General features: G+C 65.9%; 5 protein-coding genes across 5 annotated transcripts; 3 read left to right on the top strand and 2 right to left on the bottom strand.

The window, feature by feature from the left end:
- Window positions 1–85: 85 nt before the first annotated feature.
- Window positions 86–1,998, bottom strand: EMIHUDRAFT_439461 (hypothetical protein; the record flags this gene model as incomplete). The annotated part of the gene is made up of 4 exons (XM_005793434.1): window positions 86–607; window positions 756–886; window positions 963–1,757; window positions 1,850–1,998. Coding segments are annotated over 4 exons (1,274 nt in total), but the record flags the coding sequence as incomplete, so codon positions are not given.
- Window positions 1,999–3,898: 1,900 nt separating this feature from the next.
- EMIHUDRAFT_454089 (hypothetical protein) lies at window positions 3,899–4,983 on the top strand (the record flags this gene model as incomplete). Its single annotated transcript, XM_005793433.1, has 2 exons — window positions 3,899–4,313; window positions 4,639–4,983. The coding sequence occupies 2 exons, from the start codon at window positions 3,899–3,901 to the stop codon at window positions 4,836–4,838; spliced, it is 615 nt and encodes a 204-aa protein (XP_005793490.1). The 3' UTR covers window positions 4,839–4,983.
- Window positions 4,984–7,112: 2,129 nt separating this feature from the next.
- EMIHUDRAFT_439460 (hypothetical protein) lies at window positions 7,113–9,600 on the top strand. Its single transcript, XM_005793432.1, has 3 exons — window positions 7,113–7,131; window positions 7,452–7,456; window positions 9,022–9,600. Exon 3 carries the CDS (start codon window positions 9,043–9,045, stop codon window positions 9,448–9,450), a length of 408 nt encoding a protein of 135 aa, XP_005793489.1. The 5' UTR covers window positions 7,113–7,131; window positions 7,452–7,456; window positions 9,022–9,042; the 3' UTR covers window positions 9,451–9,600.
- Window positions 9,601–9,742: 142 nt separating this feature from the next.
- On the bottom strand, window positions 9,743–10,933 carry EMIHUDRAFT_108235 (hypothetical protein; the record flags this gene model as incomplete). The annotated part of the gene is made up of 4 exons (XM_005793431.1): window positions 9,743–9,785; window positions 10,304–10,464; window positions 10,644–10,697; window positions 10,766–10,933. The coding sequence occupies 4 exons, from the start codon at window positions 10,931–10,933 to the stop codon at window positions 9,743–9,745; spliced, it is 426 nt and encodes a 141-aa protein (XP_005793488.1).
- A 4,344-nt stretch (window positions 10,934–15,277) lies between these two features.
- Window positions 15,278–16,205, top strand: EMIHUDRAFT_439458 (hypothetical protein; the record flags this gene model as incomplete). The annotated part of the gene is made up of 3 exons (XM_005793430.1): window positions 15,278–15,412; window positions 15,614–15,874; window positions 15,982–16,205. Coding segments are annotated over 3 exons (563 nt in total), but the record flags the coding sequence as incomplete, so codon positions are not given.
- Window positions 16,206–17,642: the final 1,437 nt, after the last annotated feature.

Below are 17,642 nucleotides of genomic sequence, written 5' to 3'. Positions count from 1 at the left end.
CCCTAGCTGACACGTCCTACGAGCATTGTCCATTGTGCGAGCAACAACCTGCGCGCTGCGGGCGGCGGAGACCGGAGTGAATTTTAAGAGGGCTGTCCCTGTTTTTTCGCGCCCACACACCTCGTGCCTGGCCAAATTGGGCCGTGCCACCCGCGCCGAGTCGCCCTCGACTCCACACTCGCACGGGCGGGCGACCGACGGATACCGCAAGACCGCGCCAGTGTCGACCGCGCCAAAGGCCAAACACGCGGTGGGAGCCTTCGCGTGCCACCGTGCACCTCCGAGCGCCTCAGAAGCGACTCTCCTCCCCCGCCCCATGGTCATGCCGCAGCGTCCGCATCTGAGGGGCCACACGCCCCCTTCGCCGCTCCCGCCGCGTGCCAACTCCGCCAAGCCGGAGCCTCGGCCTCAGCGGTTGCGGATGCGGTGCGTGGTGCCGTCCGCGGCGACGGCGGTCACGTCGCCAGAGTAAAAGTCTTGCAGCCAGGCGAGCCCGCCCGAGAAGCCGACGTACCGCGTGCCCGACGCTTCGCTCCACTCCGCCCCCTCCTTCCAGGCGCCGAAACTGGGAGGCTCTGCGATCCTCTTCCGAGGCAGCGGCTCGCGCCTAATTATAGAGCAGGTATTGACGAATCGATCAATTAGTGTGCGTCAGGCCTCTTCCGAGGCAGCGGCTCGCGCCTAATTATAGAGCAGGTATTGACGAATCGATCAATTAGTGTGCGTCAGGCCTCTTCCGAGGCAGCGGCTCGCGCATCAGCAGCGAGCGGCGCTTGCCGTCGGCAAAGACGACGCCGAGCACGGCGCCGCTCGGGGTGTCGACGAGCCACGTCTCGGGCGACCCCGGCGAGAGCGGCGCCATCGTGTCGAGCTGCAGCGGCATCACCTAAAAAAGAAATCCAGCGGCCCCGGCCTTGCAGTATTCGTTTTCAGGCCCTCGTCTCGAGCGGCGGTGGCAGCACCGGGTCGAGGCTGGCGCGGAAGACGGCGCTCGCACCGCCAGGCACAAGCCCGGTCACCTCCACCAGCACGCCACTGAAGTCCTCCTGCGTGTCGACGCAATGCACGCCGCCGACGGTCACGCCCTTCCCGCCCGCCACAACCTCCACCGGCGTCGTACCGCCGACGGGGAACGCCACCAGCGCCTTTTCGCCGCTCCGCGCCAGCAGCCACTTCCCGTCCGCGCTGAAGCCGCGCACGCTGACGGTCGCCGCGCCGCCCGCAGCCAAGTCGAGCCCTTCGGAGCCGGTCAGGTTGCAGAGGAGCGGGCCGCCCTTACCCTCCTTGCGCAAGAACACGTCCTTGCCGTCGGTGAAGCCCACCAGCCGCCCGCCCGCCCCGCCCCCCTCCGCCACCGGCCCGACCGGCTTTGGCCCAATCCAAACAGGCGCCTCGATCTTCGAGTGGGCCGGCGCCTCCTCCTCCTTGGTGGCCTTTCGGCTGAGCGAGTCGAATTGCTGCAGCTGCGTCACCCGCTTGATCTCTGCGGGTGTCACCGGCTCTGAGAGGGAGGTGTTCCGCGCCAGTGGAGACGTGAATAGCGAGTCCTTGCGCGGAACCACCGCGGCCGGCGCGGCGATCGCCGGCGACGAGACCGCCGCCACCGCCGCCGGCGGCGCTGCGGCCGCCTCCACCGCCGCGCCAGGCTCAACGCCCTGGTGCTTGAGAGCCAAGGCCTTTGTGTCGGTGGGCGTGTACGCGGCGTCCGTCTGGCCGGGCGTCGCCTGTGGCGATGGCCGCAGCGCCGCCCAGAGCCGCTGCGAGGGCGGCGGGCGGCGGTCAGGCGGTGGGCGGGCGTGGCTCATGGAGGAACCGCTGATTAGCGTGGCAGAGGTGTCGCGGCGGCGGCCTGCAGGACGACGACGCCGACGAGCCCGCCGACGACAGGCGTCGAGTGCGCCCACTTTGGCAGGAGCGAAGACTGGTCGCCGGCGACGTAGCTCGCGTGCCGCACGCCGCGTCGGCGAGCGAGTGGCGCGCGAACTCGCCCAAACATGCCGGCGGTCAGCACCGATTGCGCGAAAGAAGAATTCTTGGACCCGCGTTGGTGGCTGTTCTTCACCTTTCTACCTACCTACAGCAAGAAGAATTCTTAAAAAAAAGCCAAGAGAGGGGTTGGAGGGCGGGAGAAGCCAAAAAAGCCGTCTGAAAAGCCACAAAAAGCCAGCGAGCCTCCCGTTACGCGATTGCCGCGAAGCGCAGCATGGTGCGTGGCCAGCTTGGGAGGCTGCCGCCGCTGTCAGAGGCGGCCGCCACTGTGAGGTCTCGAGGGCCGACCGGCCGGGCGAGCATCCGACCTACGAATCCAAGACGGGCACCCTCGTGCAGTTCCTTGACGACTTTGAGCGCGAAGTGATGCGAAAATTCCCGCACCACCGCTTCACCGTTGCCCGTCAAAAGGCGATGGCCGCCGAGTTCAACCGCAATCGCGGGCCGGGCTGGATCCAATCTGACGTCGACTTTGCGATGGACGGAACGATACCGCCGCCCCGTGGCCGTTCCATCCAGTCGGATCATTGGTCGCCGATGAGCTACACGCTCTTCATTCAGGTCATCTCGTGGCTGGAGAGCGCCGCATGGAAGAGCCGTAACTCCAATCTAGATCTCAACTGCGCTGTCACCATCGAGCCTGCCGATGCCTCGGAGCCGGACTCGATCATCCCCGCCAAGGGCTCCTGCTACGCCGAGGTCATGGCCGTGCCGTCCGCCGCGGAGCGCGCCGCGACCGACCCCGAGCAACTTCGGTACGGCGTGCGACGCCATGGTGCGAGCGATGACGACCCTCTCGAGTATGTCGAACGCCGCTACCTTCGCCACCGCAAGCTGCACACTAAGGCCTTTGTCCACGTCTCGAACGACAAGACCCACGACTCTTACGCCGCGCAGACCTTCATCAACAAGACGATTGACTACCTCGAGGAGCAGTATGTTCGGCCGGGCACGGAGGCTCGGACTGGACACCAACGCGGTATGGGTGGACGCAAGACAGATGATGACGACACGCACGAGCGACACACAGACACAAACAAGCTCACAAGACACACAGCCAGCGGGCTGCCACACATCCTGAGTGGGCGTACACATCACTCAGGCCACGTCCCCCCTGTCGCCCCCCCCAGCACTCCAAGGTGCCAAGAGACAAACAACAGCACAACAACACAGACAGGCGACAGGGGCGAACGTGTGAGACTAGAGCAGCTAGCCCTAACTCGCACTCATGGGTGACGACAGTTCATTGGATGAGTGGTTGCGAGCAGAGGCGCGTGTGCTGAATCTAGATCGCACGCCGTGGCATATGACTTGGGTAGGCGTGCGACCGCAGCGCGCCCGCCGAAGGCTCGACCGGGCGCGCGTGTCAGCCAGAAGTTTGCCAGTAGAGCGATCCTGGTCTTTCCGAAGACGAGCCCCGCGCCACGGGTGCCAGCCGTGCCTCCGCGGGAGCCGCCTCTCGAGCCGCGTCCCGCCGGCACTGTCCCTGAGTGCGTCCCGCCTTGGTTGGCGACACGCACTCGACGAGGGCAGTCCAGCCGACGGGAACGTGTCGCGCGCCGGCGACGAATGCGGCGGGGTGGGTGTGGGTACCGAGCGCCGCTTCGACGAAGCGAGGTTGGCAGGCGCCCCTCACGAGTCCGTTCAGACATGCCACACGCCCCTCGCAAGCGAGGTTAGTAGGCGCCCCTGGCGAGACCCGCAAGAGATGCCACACCACCCTCGTACCTATACTCCACCAATGAGAAGGTGAAGAGATCTTATCGGCCAGGCGGGCAGGGCAGGCGGGCGGGCGGGCGGGCGGGGTCGGGGGAGACTATTCCTAGCGGGGTATCCCCTCCCGACCCACCTTCCGAATGTTTTCTTTTCTCACGCCTTGCCTGCAAGAATTCTTTTCTCGCGCACTATCATGGCCACTCTCAGTCCGGATCCTCTTCCGCGCGAGCCTGGCGAGCTCCTCAAGCTCGGGCTCTCGCTCATCGAGCGCGCCTACGACGAACGCGCGCGAGGCCTCGAGGCGGAGACCGCTCGGCTGCGCGCCTTCAGCGCGGAGAGCGAGGGCCGCGTGACGGCGCTGCAGCAGCGGGTGTCAGAGCTGGAGGCGCAGCTCCGTAGCGGCGCCGCCGAGAACGCCTCGCTCGTCTCCGAGCGCGCCTCGCTCGCCGCCGAGAACCGTTCGCTGCAGGAGCGGCTCGACAAGGCGGGCCAATTCAAGCGCGCAATCATGTCGATCGCGGCGACGAACGGAGTGGCGGACGAGGAGCCGCCGCCGCCCAACGGGGCCTCCCACAGCGGTGGCGGCGGCGTTGGTACCGGGTGCAGAGGTGGCAGCTTTGGCGGCGGCGGCCACGCCTGCGGTGGCCTGTACGGCGGCGGCGGCGGCGGCGCGTACGGCGGCGGCGGGTACGGCGGCGGCGGCGGCGAGCGGACGCCTCACGCGTACGCGGGCTGCAGCAGCGGCGCGTCGCCGCCCTCTCCGGGCTACGCATCGTTTGGCGCGGGCTTGGCTCCATCCATGGCCAAGTCACCGCCACGGGCCGCGCCGCCGCCGCCGCCGGAGCCGACGCCGACACTGGACGGCAAGAGCGCTCTCCCGCGCCGCTCCATCACACGGACTCTCGACAGTGAGGAGACGCCACCTGTGAGCAGGCAAGGAGTTCTTCCGTGCGGCGCGGCTGCGGCTGTCGTACGAGCAGTTCTCCGCCTTCCTCGCCTCAATCAAGAGACTGAACGACCACGCGCAGACGAGAGAGGAGACGGTGAGTCAGGCGGGCGCCATCTTTGGCACGGAGCACCGCGACTTGTGGCTCGCCTTCCAGGGATTGCTCAACAGGCATGGGCTGACGTGAGAGCTAGGCCGCGCCGCGTCGGACTCGCTTTGCTTTGCGTTCTCCCCACAAACGGGGCCCCGTCCCCCGGTTTTTGGCACGCACCACGTGCAGAGTTGCACTTGTAGTACGGTGCATGTGGGAAGAAATAGTACGATGTGCAAAACATGCACAAGCGCTCCCCTCTAATGGCCATTGAGACACGATCCTATCCTGTGTCACACTGCACATCGCATCGGCACACGCGAGACACGCACCGCACGGCGAGCCGCAGGGGTAGGTAAGGTAAGGTAAGGTAAACTTCTCCACACACACGAGGTGGTGGGGCAAGGGGGGGCAACCCTCGCGTCTCCACGTCTAACGACAGGAGCCCCACGGCATTCAAAGTGCAAGGCCCGGTGCGCGTGGGTGAGCGGTGTGTGTGTGTGCGAGCAGGGGTACGCACGCACGATCGTAAAGAGGGGCCGAGCGTTTTTGATCTCTGGGTCAGTGCCGTGGGCGCCCGCCCGCCGCCTCTGAGGGGGTCGGCCCCCCTAGACTGAAAACAAAAACACAATGTAGAACCGTCAAAAACAGCCTGCGAGATATGATGTAACATACTTCCGGGCCGGTGTGCGGGGAGCGAACCTTAGCGACCGCCCAGAAGCTTTCTGAGCGAACCAATCGGGCCAGGATCATCAGCATATGTCCCCTCCACAACATCGTGGGCGTTTGAGCGGTATTTGAGGAGCACCGCCACTCTGAAGTTCGGCCGGGTGGTCTGCAGACCCCCCCCCCCCCCCCCGGAGCAGCAGAGGCACCGTGGGGTCGAAAAGTCGACGCTGGGAGTCGCACTCGTCAAACCGTCGCAGCACCACGCGGCCCGCACGTACCGCCCACATCCCCTCCACCGCTGAGAAGGCGCAGATCGACCGCCGGGCCGCGTAGTCGTCGTTAAGGAGCGGTTTTTGGAGCCGTACGAAGAGGTCCCAGACGGGCGAACATGCGGTTTTTCGACGACCACACGCGATGTGGTATCTGGTTTTTGCTAAAAACGGGCCGCCTAGTGAAGCATCACTAGTAAAACACGCAACCACACTGAGAGCTCCACACTAGCCGGTATAGGCGAGCACCGGCGGCCTCACCGTCGCCGCTCGCGGCGGAGCCGACGGCGGAGCCACGGGCGGGTGCGACCTTTTGGGGGGACATGAGCTCGCCAGGACGTCGCCGATGGCTCGGCGCGCCTCTTCCCGCCAGCGCGGGGCGGCCTACCTACAGGAGCGAGGGGGGGGGAGACGGAACTGAGCCCTAGGTTCGTGCAAAAGCGCCGGCAAGGGCTGGGAGAGGGGCGGCAAGCGACGGGCGGGTCCGCGACCTTTTGAGCGCCCATGAGCTCGCCGGGACGTCGCCGATGGCTCAGCGCGCCTCTTCCCGCCAGCGCGGGGCGGCCTACCTACAGGAGCGAGGGGGAGGAAGACGGAACTGAGCCCTAGGTTCGTGCAAAAGCGCCGGCAAGGGCTGGGAGAGGGGCGGCAAGCGACGGGCGGGTGAGCGACCTTTTGAGCGGTCATGAGCCGGCAGGGAGGCCGGCGATGGCTCGGCCAGCTCCTTCCCGGCGGGTTCTCGTCGGGCCGTGCCTGGTCGGCGGGGCTCGGGTGAGGTGAGCGGGCCCGGGAGTCGCATCTGCGCGTCCCCGGCAGTGGCAGTGTGGGGGTAGATGGGAAGTGCGGAGATGGGAGGCAACGCGCCTGTTTGATGGCCGCACGAGGCAAAGTTGGGTGCTCCGAGCGTCTTCTCGGCGAGAACGAACGGGCTGTGCTTCGTCGGGTGGGTGTCTGAGAGGGAGGTGGTCGTGCGCTCTCTTTGTCGGCCGCGCGCGAGGTGATCACTGTGTGTGAGGCGCGCAGGAGGCGAGGGTGGGCGCGCCGGCGGTCGAGCCACCGAAGAATTCGACGTGGCGCAGCTCCGCGCCGGCGGGGACGACCGAGCACATGATGTCGGCGGCGGTCACGCGACGAGGGAGAGCCGCAGGAGCCCTCTGTGGAGCAGGCGCGCGAAAGCAGCGATGAGTGGCGCTTCGATCAGCCACCTATGGGCGGTCACCGGGGTTGCGGTCAAGCTCGCGACGGGGTGGATCTGGTGCGTCTCGTATCACTGGTGGGCTGGGTGTGCAGCAGCAGCGCTCAAAAAGAGGCAAAAAAAAGCGGCTGCTACTTTGAGTGTCAGCTTCCCGGCCCGGCCGGAAAGCTGGCTGGTGGTCGCGCGCAGCGCGTCGGCGCGGATCCGACTGGTCGGGCACCTCGGCTGGGTCCATCAGCACGAGGCCCGCCCCGTCGGGAAGCCCCGCGAGCGCATGGGCGGCCGGCGCGAGCGGAGATCGGCGGGCTGAGATCCGCAGCTCTGCCACGAAAATCACAAGGCGCCAAGGGGGGGGGGTCAAGTATGTTACATCATAGAGAGCGGCGCTGCGCGCCGCCTACCTCGTGCGGGTCGTGAGTGACGCAGTGACCCCCACGACCACGGCATCCAAAAAATGGAAAAGTAGACCATAGTCGGATGGGCACGAAAACCCGCGCAGCGCCGGCTTTGAGCCACGCGCCTCGATCTTCAGAGGCGCGTGCGCTGCCCCTTCCGGCAAGGACGACGACATCGAGGATGTCCATTGTTGCGCGATGGCGTCATCCATTTCGTCAAGCCAGCTTTTCATCGTGACCGTCGCCACCCTCGCCGCCGTCTCGCCTACGTCGCCGCCGTCGCTATCAGGCCCATTCATGATGCAGGCCCAGCCCACACCCCTGGCTCCTATCCCTATGCCGACGTGTCCCGTGTGCTCCCCCGTCCGCCGATGTCTCTGGACGACGCCGCTCTCGCATCTGCTATGGTCCTCTCTCTCGATACACAACACGCTCGCCGACTTGGCAACAAGGGTTGACTCCATCGCGCTAAGCGACGAACCTGCCCCCGCCCCTCGGGGCGGGCCCCGCCCCCCCGGGGGGCCCTTTGGGGCCCCTCCAGGGGGCGACCCCTCCGGGGAGGCCGGCTTCCCCCGTGCCGGTTCTCCCCAACCAACCCCGCCGGCAGCGCGAGCTGCCGGCCACATTGAGCGGTTCGTCCGCGTCGCGCACTCGATCCAACCGGGGGCCGCAGACTCGTTCTGCGCGCCAACGGCTGGTGACGCTGTGTTGCCCTTGAGCTAGTCCTTCCCCGGTCGCCTAGCCTCTGCGCTGTCTGGCGGACGCCTGTATGCCATGCACGCGGACCACGCTTGCGTGGATACGTGGCCGGCAGGCTGACCCGTGTGCGGGGTAACCCGCGCACGGGGAAGCTTCACGGGTTCGAGTCGTCAAACATTAAGCAGCGGAGGTGTGCCGAGGGGGACCGGGAGGCGGTAAGTCGTCGTCGCCCGGCGCTGCTTGCAGCACCGTGGCGATGGCGCTAAGAGGTTCCTCTTTTCCGCGCCCCGATACACACACACTCTGTGTGTGTGTGAGTGAGTCACACACACACACACACACACACACACACACACACACACACACACACACACACACACACACACACACACACACACACACACACACACTCTATAGAATATGCATCCGGAATCAAGTTGATGTCGGGTAATGGTGCAGGGACCATTCTGCCCTTCAGACGGGGTTGCGAATTGAAGAAGCCTGCTCTAGCCTCACGCGTTCGCCCCTGTTGTCTGTTGTTTGTTGTGCCCTTGTTTGTTGAAGAATCCAGCAGCGACGATGATCAACAAAGAATCTGTTCTCAGGTTTGGCATCGTCGACACCGTAAGAGAAAACAACAAAGGTGTGATGAGCGAACTTGGAGCACTTGGAGTGCGGTCATTAACCTCACGCCCAGGACCGCCCCGTTCTTGGAGCACTTGGAGTGCAGTTGGTAGCCTCACATCCAGGGCCGGGCAGCGCACTTGGAGCACTTGGAGTGCAGTCATTAGCCTCACATCCAGGGCCGGGGAGCTCAGAAGCGCACCCAGCGGGCCGGATGATCGGGATCGGGTTGCGGGCAAGAAAGCCCTAGCCCCGGGGGTGCGCGTTCGCAGGGCAAGGGCCTTAAAGTAAACAACGTGCCCGTTTTCACTTTTTTTTTGAGCTTAGCCTTCGATGTTATGAAAACAAACGCAAGGCGGACATGGCATATCGCGCTCGCTTTTTTTTTTGGCAGACGCGGCCCAAGGTGGTCCCGTCCCGTCTGTCCGGCCTTGTCTTCCGTCTCTTCAATGGCTCTCTCGCAGTCTGCCGCGGCCTTCCAGGAGCACTGCAGCTGGCTCGCGCAGGTCCGGGCGGCGGGCGAGAGCCCTGGCTCCCTCGACGTCGCGCCCGATGACAGCGACGACGACATGCGGTACCACTCCTCCGCGGCCTTCCTTGACGACTTTTCTTCCGACGAGGAGGATGAGCCAGTCTACCGCTCGCTGTCGTTGGGCATGGCGGACCTGGAGGTGGATCTGGACGAAGAGCCCGTGTACAGGTCCCTCGGCGGCCTCGTGCCGCAGCAGAACGAGGGGGGCGCCGGCTCTGGTGCGGGACGGGCGATCGGGCTAGCCGGTCCCCTACCGCCGCTGGTGCAGCGGCAACACGCGTTCGCTGCGTGGCCGTCGCTTCCGAGAGGAGCCGCCGCTGCGTGAGCCTCGTCAGATGTGTGCCTCGCAGGAGTGTTCAGACGCTTCAGCTGTGGTGGCCGGCTCGCATTCTCAGCTAGATTCTCAGAGACGCGCGCTTTAGACGTTTTGCGGATCGTACGTCACTCTTGCTGCTACTAATGAGTAAGTAAAGCTCACGCGGCGCGGCTCCACAGCCCAAGACGGCGCTGCGACACCACTCGGCCTCGAGCGCGCCTCCTCCCGGGCCCGCTCGAGATCCGGACCCGCGGGAGTCTGACGGGTATTACGGGACACGGTTCGCGCACGGACAGACACGTCAGTCGATCGGCGCGACCCCGGTCGCACAGTTTCCCCGACACCTGCCCCGGCGCGGGCCCACCACGTGCTCACACGGCCCAGCACCACCAACACCACAGCGCTCGCTCCCCACCGGCTAGGCCCGCGGCCAGGCGCCCACGGGGGAAGCAAGGAACATGGCCGCATGCCACTGGGGCCGAGCGGGAGGAGGGCGGACAGAGCGGCACTGGAGGCGGGCGGCTGTCAGGGCAGGACACGGCACGGACAGGCGGAGGACCACCCGTCGACGGGCGATCCGCCGCCCCCCCCGTCCAGGTTGTCATCTCCCGGGTCTGTCACCTCGAGGCAGCGGCAGCGCCGGCGGCAGGTTGAAGCTGCAGGGCGGCACGCGGGCGGACCGGCGTCAGAAACGGCGGCGAAGAGAGTGGCGGCGGCGCAAACGGAGCGGGAGGGCCGTCTCGCGCGCGTCTGTGAGGCGCCTCTGAGCGGCGCTGCTACAGCGTGCTCTCGGACGGAAAGCTCTCGGAAAGGTCCCGGAAGGGGCTGCGGAGGGACATAGAGAGCGGCTGCGATAACGCACCTGAAGCCCCGCAACGGCTCGTCCGCTTCCAGCGGCGCGTCGATCATGGAGGCGTCGTCGGCGGCGCCCTCCCCGACGGCCTCCACCGCCTCGCCCGCCCCTCCGCCTCCACCGCCGCCGCCCTTTGGCGCTCTCCGCAGCGTCTTTGCCTGCTGCCGCACCTGCGACGACGCCAGCGGTGGCGGCGGTTGAGAAAGGCGGCGGGAGAGGCGTACACGCGGGCGGTGGGAAAGACGGCGGCGGCGATAGAGGGCGTGCGCCCGCGAGCCCTCCTCCCAACCGCCGCTCACGCCTGCTTGAGCTCCCGCGCAAGCGCCTTCTTGTCGCGCTTGTGCTGCACCTTGTCCGCCTTGCTCACCTTGAGCTTGGAGCTGCGCAGCGCCGCCGTCTCGGCCTGTGGGCGGGACGCGCGCGGGTGGAGCGCTCGTGGTGCCGTGCGGGGTCGCGCCGCGGCCTGCACACCTGCAGCCGCTTTCGCTCGATGTGACGGAGCTGGTGCGCGCTGAGCTTTGGCGCCTCCTCGGCGGCCGCTGCCGACGTGCCGGGCTCCTCCTGGCCCTCGGCGGCGCGACGGGCGGCTGCGAGCGGGTTGAAGCGGGCCTGCTTCCTGGCCTTCTGCGACTTGGGCATGGCCCGGAGAGCGGAGAGGTGGAGCGAGTCGAGCCAGGGCGTGCGAATTTCTTTCGCACACGGGGGACCCCTGTGTGTCTTGTGAGCCTGTTTGTGTCTGTGTGTCGCTCGTGCGTGTCGTCATCATCTGTCTAGCGTCCACCCATACCGCGTTGGTGTCCAGTCCGAGCCTGACTGTTCTTCACCTTACTACATACATACATACATACCCCTTCATCATCTACCTACCTATCATCTGTCTCGCGTCCACCCATACCGCGTTGGTGTCCAGTCCGAGCCTGGCTGTTCTTCACCTTTCTACCTACCTACCTACCCCTTGTGTCTTGTGAGCTTGTTTGTGTCTGTGTGTCGCGAGAGAGAATTCTTGATACGAAACCACGACGACACACACCAGTCGACTCGCATCGGTTGCCTCCATGAACGGCGGAGCTATTCTCGCGCCCACACCACACCTGGCTCCAACGTGGACACGCCCATAGCTGGGGACACTACTAGGTCACGCATGGCATCACAGAAGTTTTATCTCTGGGCCCCGAAAGGCATCTCTAGCAGTGTCGTTACACATGCCCCCTCCCCTCCTGGGCGCATGCGCCTCACGTCTCGCCAGAGCATAAGCCCTTGGCGTGTGGCGAGACGAGTTTTTCGCCATCGCAGCGAGCAGCAAGCCGCCCGCCGCAAACAGCCGGAGGCATCGCCAAAGCCGGCCTTGCAGGAGAACATGGCTGCGCCGAGAGCAGGCGGGGCTTAGTGGAGCGAGGCGGCAATGGGAGCGGGCGGGGGCGGGGGTTACTTGGTATCCACAGATTCCCGGCGTGCGATTTTTGGCGACGGTTATTTAATAGTTGTGCGACAAACATGAAAAGAATTTTACAACAAAACTCCCTAGAAGGCGCGGTGCGTATTCTCGTATCTCTAGCTCCGAGTAGAGGGGGCGTTTCGAGAGAGAGATTTTTTTGTTGCGTTTCGCAGCTAGGGGAAACCCAAAGCGCGGACTATCCCAAGGATTGCGCACCCCCCACAGGGCTAGATAGATAGAGGGCTCTCTAGTCCGTAAGCCGACACAGTGTGATACCAATCGTCCGGCCCGCTGGGTGCGCTTCTTAGCTCCCCGGCGTCGGGGAGGGTGTGTGTGTGTGTGGGGGGGGGGGGGTTTGGGGAGGGTCCGGGGAGGGTCGGGTGGGGCAGGGCGGGGCGGGGACCGGGGAGGGATGGGGCGGGTGTCGGGAGAGGGGATTTCGGACGGCGGCTTTTGTGGCGAGGACGCCGTCTGTCGTGTGATTCATGCGTGTGCGATTTCACGAAAACTTTTTCCCCCAAGCGGATATTATAAAATTATTTTTGTGCCTGTGTTAAAAAGAAAGAAAGAAAGAAAACGGACAACCCAAGGCCTGTGTTAGTGCCAGTGCGCGCGAAGGTAAAATTCTTCTTTGTGACGGTGCTCTCGGTCGGCCGGCTTTCGGCGGCAACACATGGACTCGCCATTTTTCAAGGCGCCAAACATGGCCTCAACCGACTTCAGCGACGACGACGGCTTCGGCGGCGTGCGGCCTCCGCGGCCTGCTTACTCTCCACGCGACCTCATGCGCAACGCGCTGGTCTTCTCTGCTTCGTTCGCGATCCTGGAGGGCTGCATCTCCGCGACGATCATCATCTCACACGAGGTGGTCGAGCACCACCTCGCCTCGTCTGTCAGCGCCGTGCTCTACCTCTTCTTCGCTCTCGGCACGCTCGTGGCGCCGGCGCTCGTGCGGCGCGCCGGAGTGAAGCGCTCGCTGGTCGCGTCGATGCTGATGTACGCGGTGTACACGGCCGCGTACATGGCGCCGAGCCCAACCGTCCTCTACCCCGCCGGAGCGCTCGGTGGCCTCGCCGGTGCTCTGCGCGGGGCAGCGCGCATGCCGCGGCGCCTTCCGTGAACCTTCTCGGAACCGTCGCGTAGGCGCTCTGCTCTGGACGGCGCAGGGGGCATACTACACGACAAGCGCGGTCGAGTACAGCAAGGCAAAGGGCCGCGCGTCCGTGGGAGGAGGAGGAGGAGGAGGAGGAGGAGGAGGTGGTGGTGGGGGTGGGGTTGGTGGTGGTGGAGGAGGAGGGGGTGGAGGAGGAGGAGGAGGGGCGGGCGGCGGAGGAGGAGGGGAGGGAGGAGGCGCGGAGGCGGAGGCGGCGGCGAGGGCGACAGAGGCGAGGGCGGCGGAGGCGACGGGGGCGCCTCCTCCTCTTCCTCCCGGCTCTCCTTCAGTGGAGGGCGTTGCGGCGGCGGGCGGCGGCCTCTATCCGAGGATTCTGCAGTCAGAGACGCGTCTTCACGGCACTTTCGCGGGCGGCGCGTCGGCGAGTTCCCATGTCTCACATGGGCGTTCGATCCCACTGCATACTCGTACTCTCGACCCTGCACCCCTGATGCGACACCCCTGATGCCACGACCCCGATCCCACACGTTACACGTGGCTGTTCCGCAGCCGGGAGGGGCCCGCCTCCTACCCCTCCTTTTCCAGCTGCCGGGCTGTGGGCACAGGCGGGCGCTGCGTCGGAGAAGGCAGCGGCGGAGGGCGAGCGAGACTCGCTCGACTTGATGGCGGGCCGCCCCGCTCTCTTCTTCCAGCCGTGAACGGCGTCTCTTCACACCGCCGGCTGTGAACAGGCGGGTCTCTTCGCGCTCTTCTTCCAGCTCTCCCTCACCTTTGGTAAGCAGCTGGCCGGTCTCTCCCTCTCCCTCTTCCCGCAGGCATTGCAGCTCCTCGGCTCTTCAGAGTCGCACCACCGGCGGAGAGACGCCGCTCACAGCGCGCCCCCTTCTTTCCCGCAGGCCCCGCAGCTCCTCTTTGGCGCCTACACCGCCCTCGCCCTCGGCTGCACCGTCGCCATGTCCAGCGTGATCGACCTGTCCGCGCGGCCGGGCGAGCGGCAGAGCGACACGGGTCCCGGCCAGCCGCAAGGCAGCGGCGGGGAGGGGAGCCTGTTGGCCACGCTCTGCGACCACCGCTTCGTCCTCCTCACTCCGACGAACGTCGCGTTCGGGCTTATGACGGCCCTGTTCCCGGCGGTGGTCGCCTCCCTTGTACCCCCTTGTACCCCCGTGTACCCCCTTGTACCCCTTGTACCCCCTATTCCATGACGGCCCTCTTCCCGGCGGTGGTCGCCCCCTTGTACCCCCTTGTACCCCCTTGTACCCCCTTGTGCCCCCTATTCCATGACGGCTCTCTTCCCGGTGGTCGCCCCTTGTACCCCCTTGTACCCCCTTGTACCCCTTGTACCCCCTTGTACCCCCTATTCCATGATGGCCCTCTCATCCGGCGGCGGACGCCTCCCTTGTACCCCGCGCACAGCCCGAACCCGCGTTACCCCCTCATGCCCCGTATACCCCCTTTATTCCCCTCATCAGATCCCCTTTGTGCCCCGATTAGGTGGTCGCCTCCCTCGCGCCCAGCCCGAACCCGCCCGGCCAGGCCAACCCGTGGGTCGGATGGCCCTTTTGCCTAGAAGCGGAACATCTCCCCGTATCTCCCCGTATCTCCCCCGTATCTCCCCGTATCTCCCCGTGGGTTGGATGGCCCTTTTGCCCAGAAGCGGAGTACGCAACTCTTGTACTCCAACGAGCGGTCGAGAGGACACGCTCTCCGCTGTAGTCGTAGTCCTCGCATTCACGCGGTGCTCTGAATACGCTGCACAAGACCGTCCTCCCCGCCCTCCTGTCGGGCGGGGTGGTCCTTTGCTCTCACCGGTGCCCGCAGGCCCGCCGTGAACGGCGTCTCTTCACGGCTGCACCTGCGCGCAGGTACTTCGCTCTCTCCGGCTTGTTCGCCGGCTGCGTGGCCGTCGCAGTCACCTACATGGCGCGCGCCCACCCCTCTGGTCGCGCCCTCGCCCTCGCCGCCGGGGCTGTCGCGTTCGCAGCGGCTGCGGCGATGGCGGGCTCGGCGACTCTAGACGCGGAATATCTCCCCATATCTCCCCCCGTATCTCCCCGTATCTCGTGAGCAGGAGCAGCGGGCCCTAGACGCGGAATATCTCCCCGTATCTCCCCCCGTATCTCCCCGTATCTCGTGAGCAGGAGCAGCGGGCCCTAGAAGCGGAACACGCAATCCTTGTACCCCAACCAGCGCTCGAGAGGACACGCACTCCGCTGCACTCGGCTGTCTTCCAGCGGTACTCACTGCCCTCGTGCCCCCTCGTCTTCACGCGGTGCTCTGAAGGCTCTGCGCTATGCCGTGGTCCCGCCCCTCATGTTTGCGTATTCCGCACGCAGGCTCTGCCTGCGCCGCGCTGCCTCCTCCTCCGCTGCCGCCGACACCGCCACCCGCTGCGAGCGACGGCGGCGAACGCGGCCTCCCGCCTTCGCCACCGTTGCCGCTGGCGGCGGAGCCACCGCTGGCGCCGTCGGCGCTGCCGCTTTCGTGCACTTCGCCCGGCGGTGGCGCGTGGGTGGGCATTTTTCTCTTGTACGGCGTCGGCGTTGCTGTGTGGCAAACCTCCGTGATGGCGCTCGAGATGCAGCCGAGATCTCGCCGAGATGCAGCCGAGATCTCGCCGAGAGAGCCGAGATGTCGCCAGAGGCAGCCGAGAGGCTAGCCGAGAGGCTAGCCGAGAGGCTAGCCGAGGCCCTTCTCGGAACCGTCTCGGAACCGTCTCGGAACCGTCTCGGAACCGTCTCGGAACCGTCTCGGAACCTTCCCGGAGCAGGCGCTAGTTGGCGAGATGGCGACACCGCGCCACGCGCCGCGCGCTTCCCGCCGCACCTCGCCCGCGCTCTCCCTCCCGGGAGGCACGCGCGGCACGCGCGGCGGGCGTGGGCGCAGCATGGTTGGGGCGGCGAGGGCGGCGCCCGCGCCTGCAGCTTCGAGGGGCGGGCCGGATGCGGGCGCGGGTGCGGTTGGACCATTCGCACACCTCAAGCTCACTTCGGCGCTGTCGTCGTTTGTCGGCTTCTCGGTGCTACCACAGGTGAAGGGGGGGGGGGGGGGGGGGGGGGTTCGGAGGGGGGCTATCGGAGGAGAGAGATTAGATGCTGCCGGGGCAGGCCCGCCACTCCGTCTCTGTCGGTGCTGCAGGTGAGCGCGCGCACCGCTTGCGCCATCTGCGTCGCCGTCGTCGCCGTCGGCGGCGCGTGCCTCGCCACCCTGCTGTACGGCGGTGGCGCCGTCGCGCGGCATCGCGACTCGGAGCCGCTGGTGAGCAGCGCGGCCAGGCGGAGCCACTCCGCTGCTGCTGCAGTTGACGTCACCGCGCAGCAGTCTGCTTCGGCCTGACTACACGTGCCACGTCTAGTGGCCGCGCGGCCGCCACCGTTTGGCAGAGGTATCGATGGTACTGAGGGATTTCAGAGACCGCTGAGCGCAACAGACAGGCGTTTTTTATGCAAACAGCAAACGGGACGGCCTGCGCAGCCTCTAACTATTCTTTTGCCGCCCGCGTCGGTGACCCAGGACGCCGCGCGCGAGCACGACCGCCTGATGGAGGAGGCGCTCTACACCCTCGTGGGTGGCGCGCGGGTCGGACGCAACAGCCCACGGTGGCGGGTCGCTGTTCAGCAGGCCCGACTTCCGGTCAGGATGGGCGGTATCTGAGGGGTGGCCCGTCTACCGTCTACCGGTAGACTGGGGTAGACTGGGGTAGACGGTAGACCATTTGGTAGACGAGTCTACCACGAGTCTACCGCAGTCTACCGGTAGACCGTAATGAACCTACGACCCCAGTCTACCGGTAGACTTGGTAGACCGCGGAGAGAGAGAGAGAGAATTCTTGATACGAAACCACGACGACACACACCAGTCGACTCGCATCGGTTGCCTCCATGAACGGCGGAGCTATTCTCGCGCCCACACCACACCTGGCTCCAACGTGGACACGCCCATAGCTGGGGACACTACTAGGTCACGCATGGCATCACAGAAGTTTTATCTCTGGGCCCCGAAAGGCATCTCTAGCAGTGTCGTTACACATGCCCCCTCCCCTCCTGGGCGCATGCGCCTCACGTCTCGCCAGAGCATAAGCCCTTGGCGTGTGGCGAGACGAGTTTTTCGCCATCGCAGCGAGCAGCAAGCCGCCCGCCGCAAACAGCCGGAGGCATCGCCACGGCACTGGCTGCGCCGCGGTCCCGCACCCGTCGACGCAGCTCCCCCCGCGGAAGACCGCGCGTAGCAACGTCTTGACGATCGAGATGAGCGTGCCTGAAGCTCGCCCACCTACTGCCCCTGAGAGTTGGTTATTGAGTGGGATCAGCTCCCCCCCTTGGGATCGAAGCCGCCACAACCTCACACCCAACATCCCAGGCGGGATCAGAAGGGGACTCCACACCGGACACCGCCCGGGCACAGCCCCCCTACCCGTCGGATCGCACAGAGGGCCCCCTCGGAGCAGCCCACACACAATCACGCATCGGCAGATTGAGTGCCTGAGTCAGGCAGACAGCACAGACAAGAGGAGAGAGAGGAGAGAGAGAGAGAGAGAGAGGAGAGAGGAGAGGGTGAGGGTGTGAACACACGTGAGGAGTGGGGGAGGGTGTCTGTGGTGGGTTGTAGTCATACTACGTGGTTACAACCACGCGCCCCTCAGGAGCTTAAGGTAGAGCTGAGCGTCCAAGACGCCTCGGTGCCACCCACCGGCGTGAGACCATCCGGATCTGCCGGGTTCGCCCTCCGGACGGGCTGGTCCCCGCGATGGCCCACGGTCCTCCGTCGCCTGGTTGAACCCCCTGCCTCCCGGTTGACCC

This window comes from Emiliania huxleyi (genome assembly GCF_000372725.1).
Source record: "Emiliania huxleyi CCMP1516 unplaced genomic scaffold EMIHUscaffold_101, whole genome shotgun sequence".
Taxonomy (NCBI): domain Eukaryota; phylum Haptophyta; order Isochrysidales; family Noelaerhabdaceae; genus Emiliania; species Emiliania huxleyi.
The sequence above is the reverse complement of the archived record's forward strand: the minus strand, read 5'-3'. Positions and strand labels throughout refer to the sequence as shown.

Bases quoted from the DNA above. Each gene is read 5' to 3' on its own strand.
- EMIHUDRAFT_439460 (XM_005793432.1), top strand. From the start codon at position 9,043: ATGGCTCTCTCGCAGTCTGCCGCGGCCTTCCAGGAGCACTGCAGCTGG.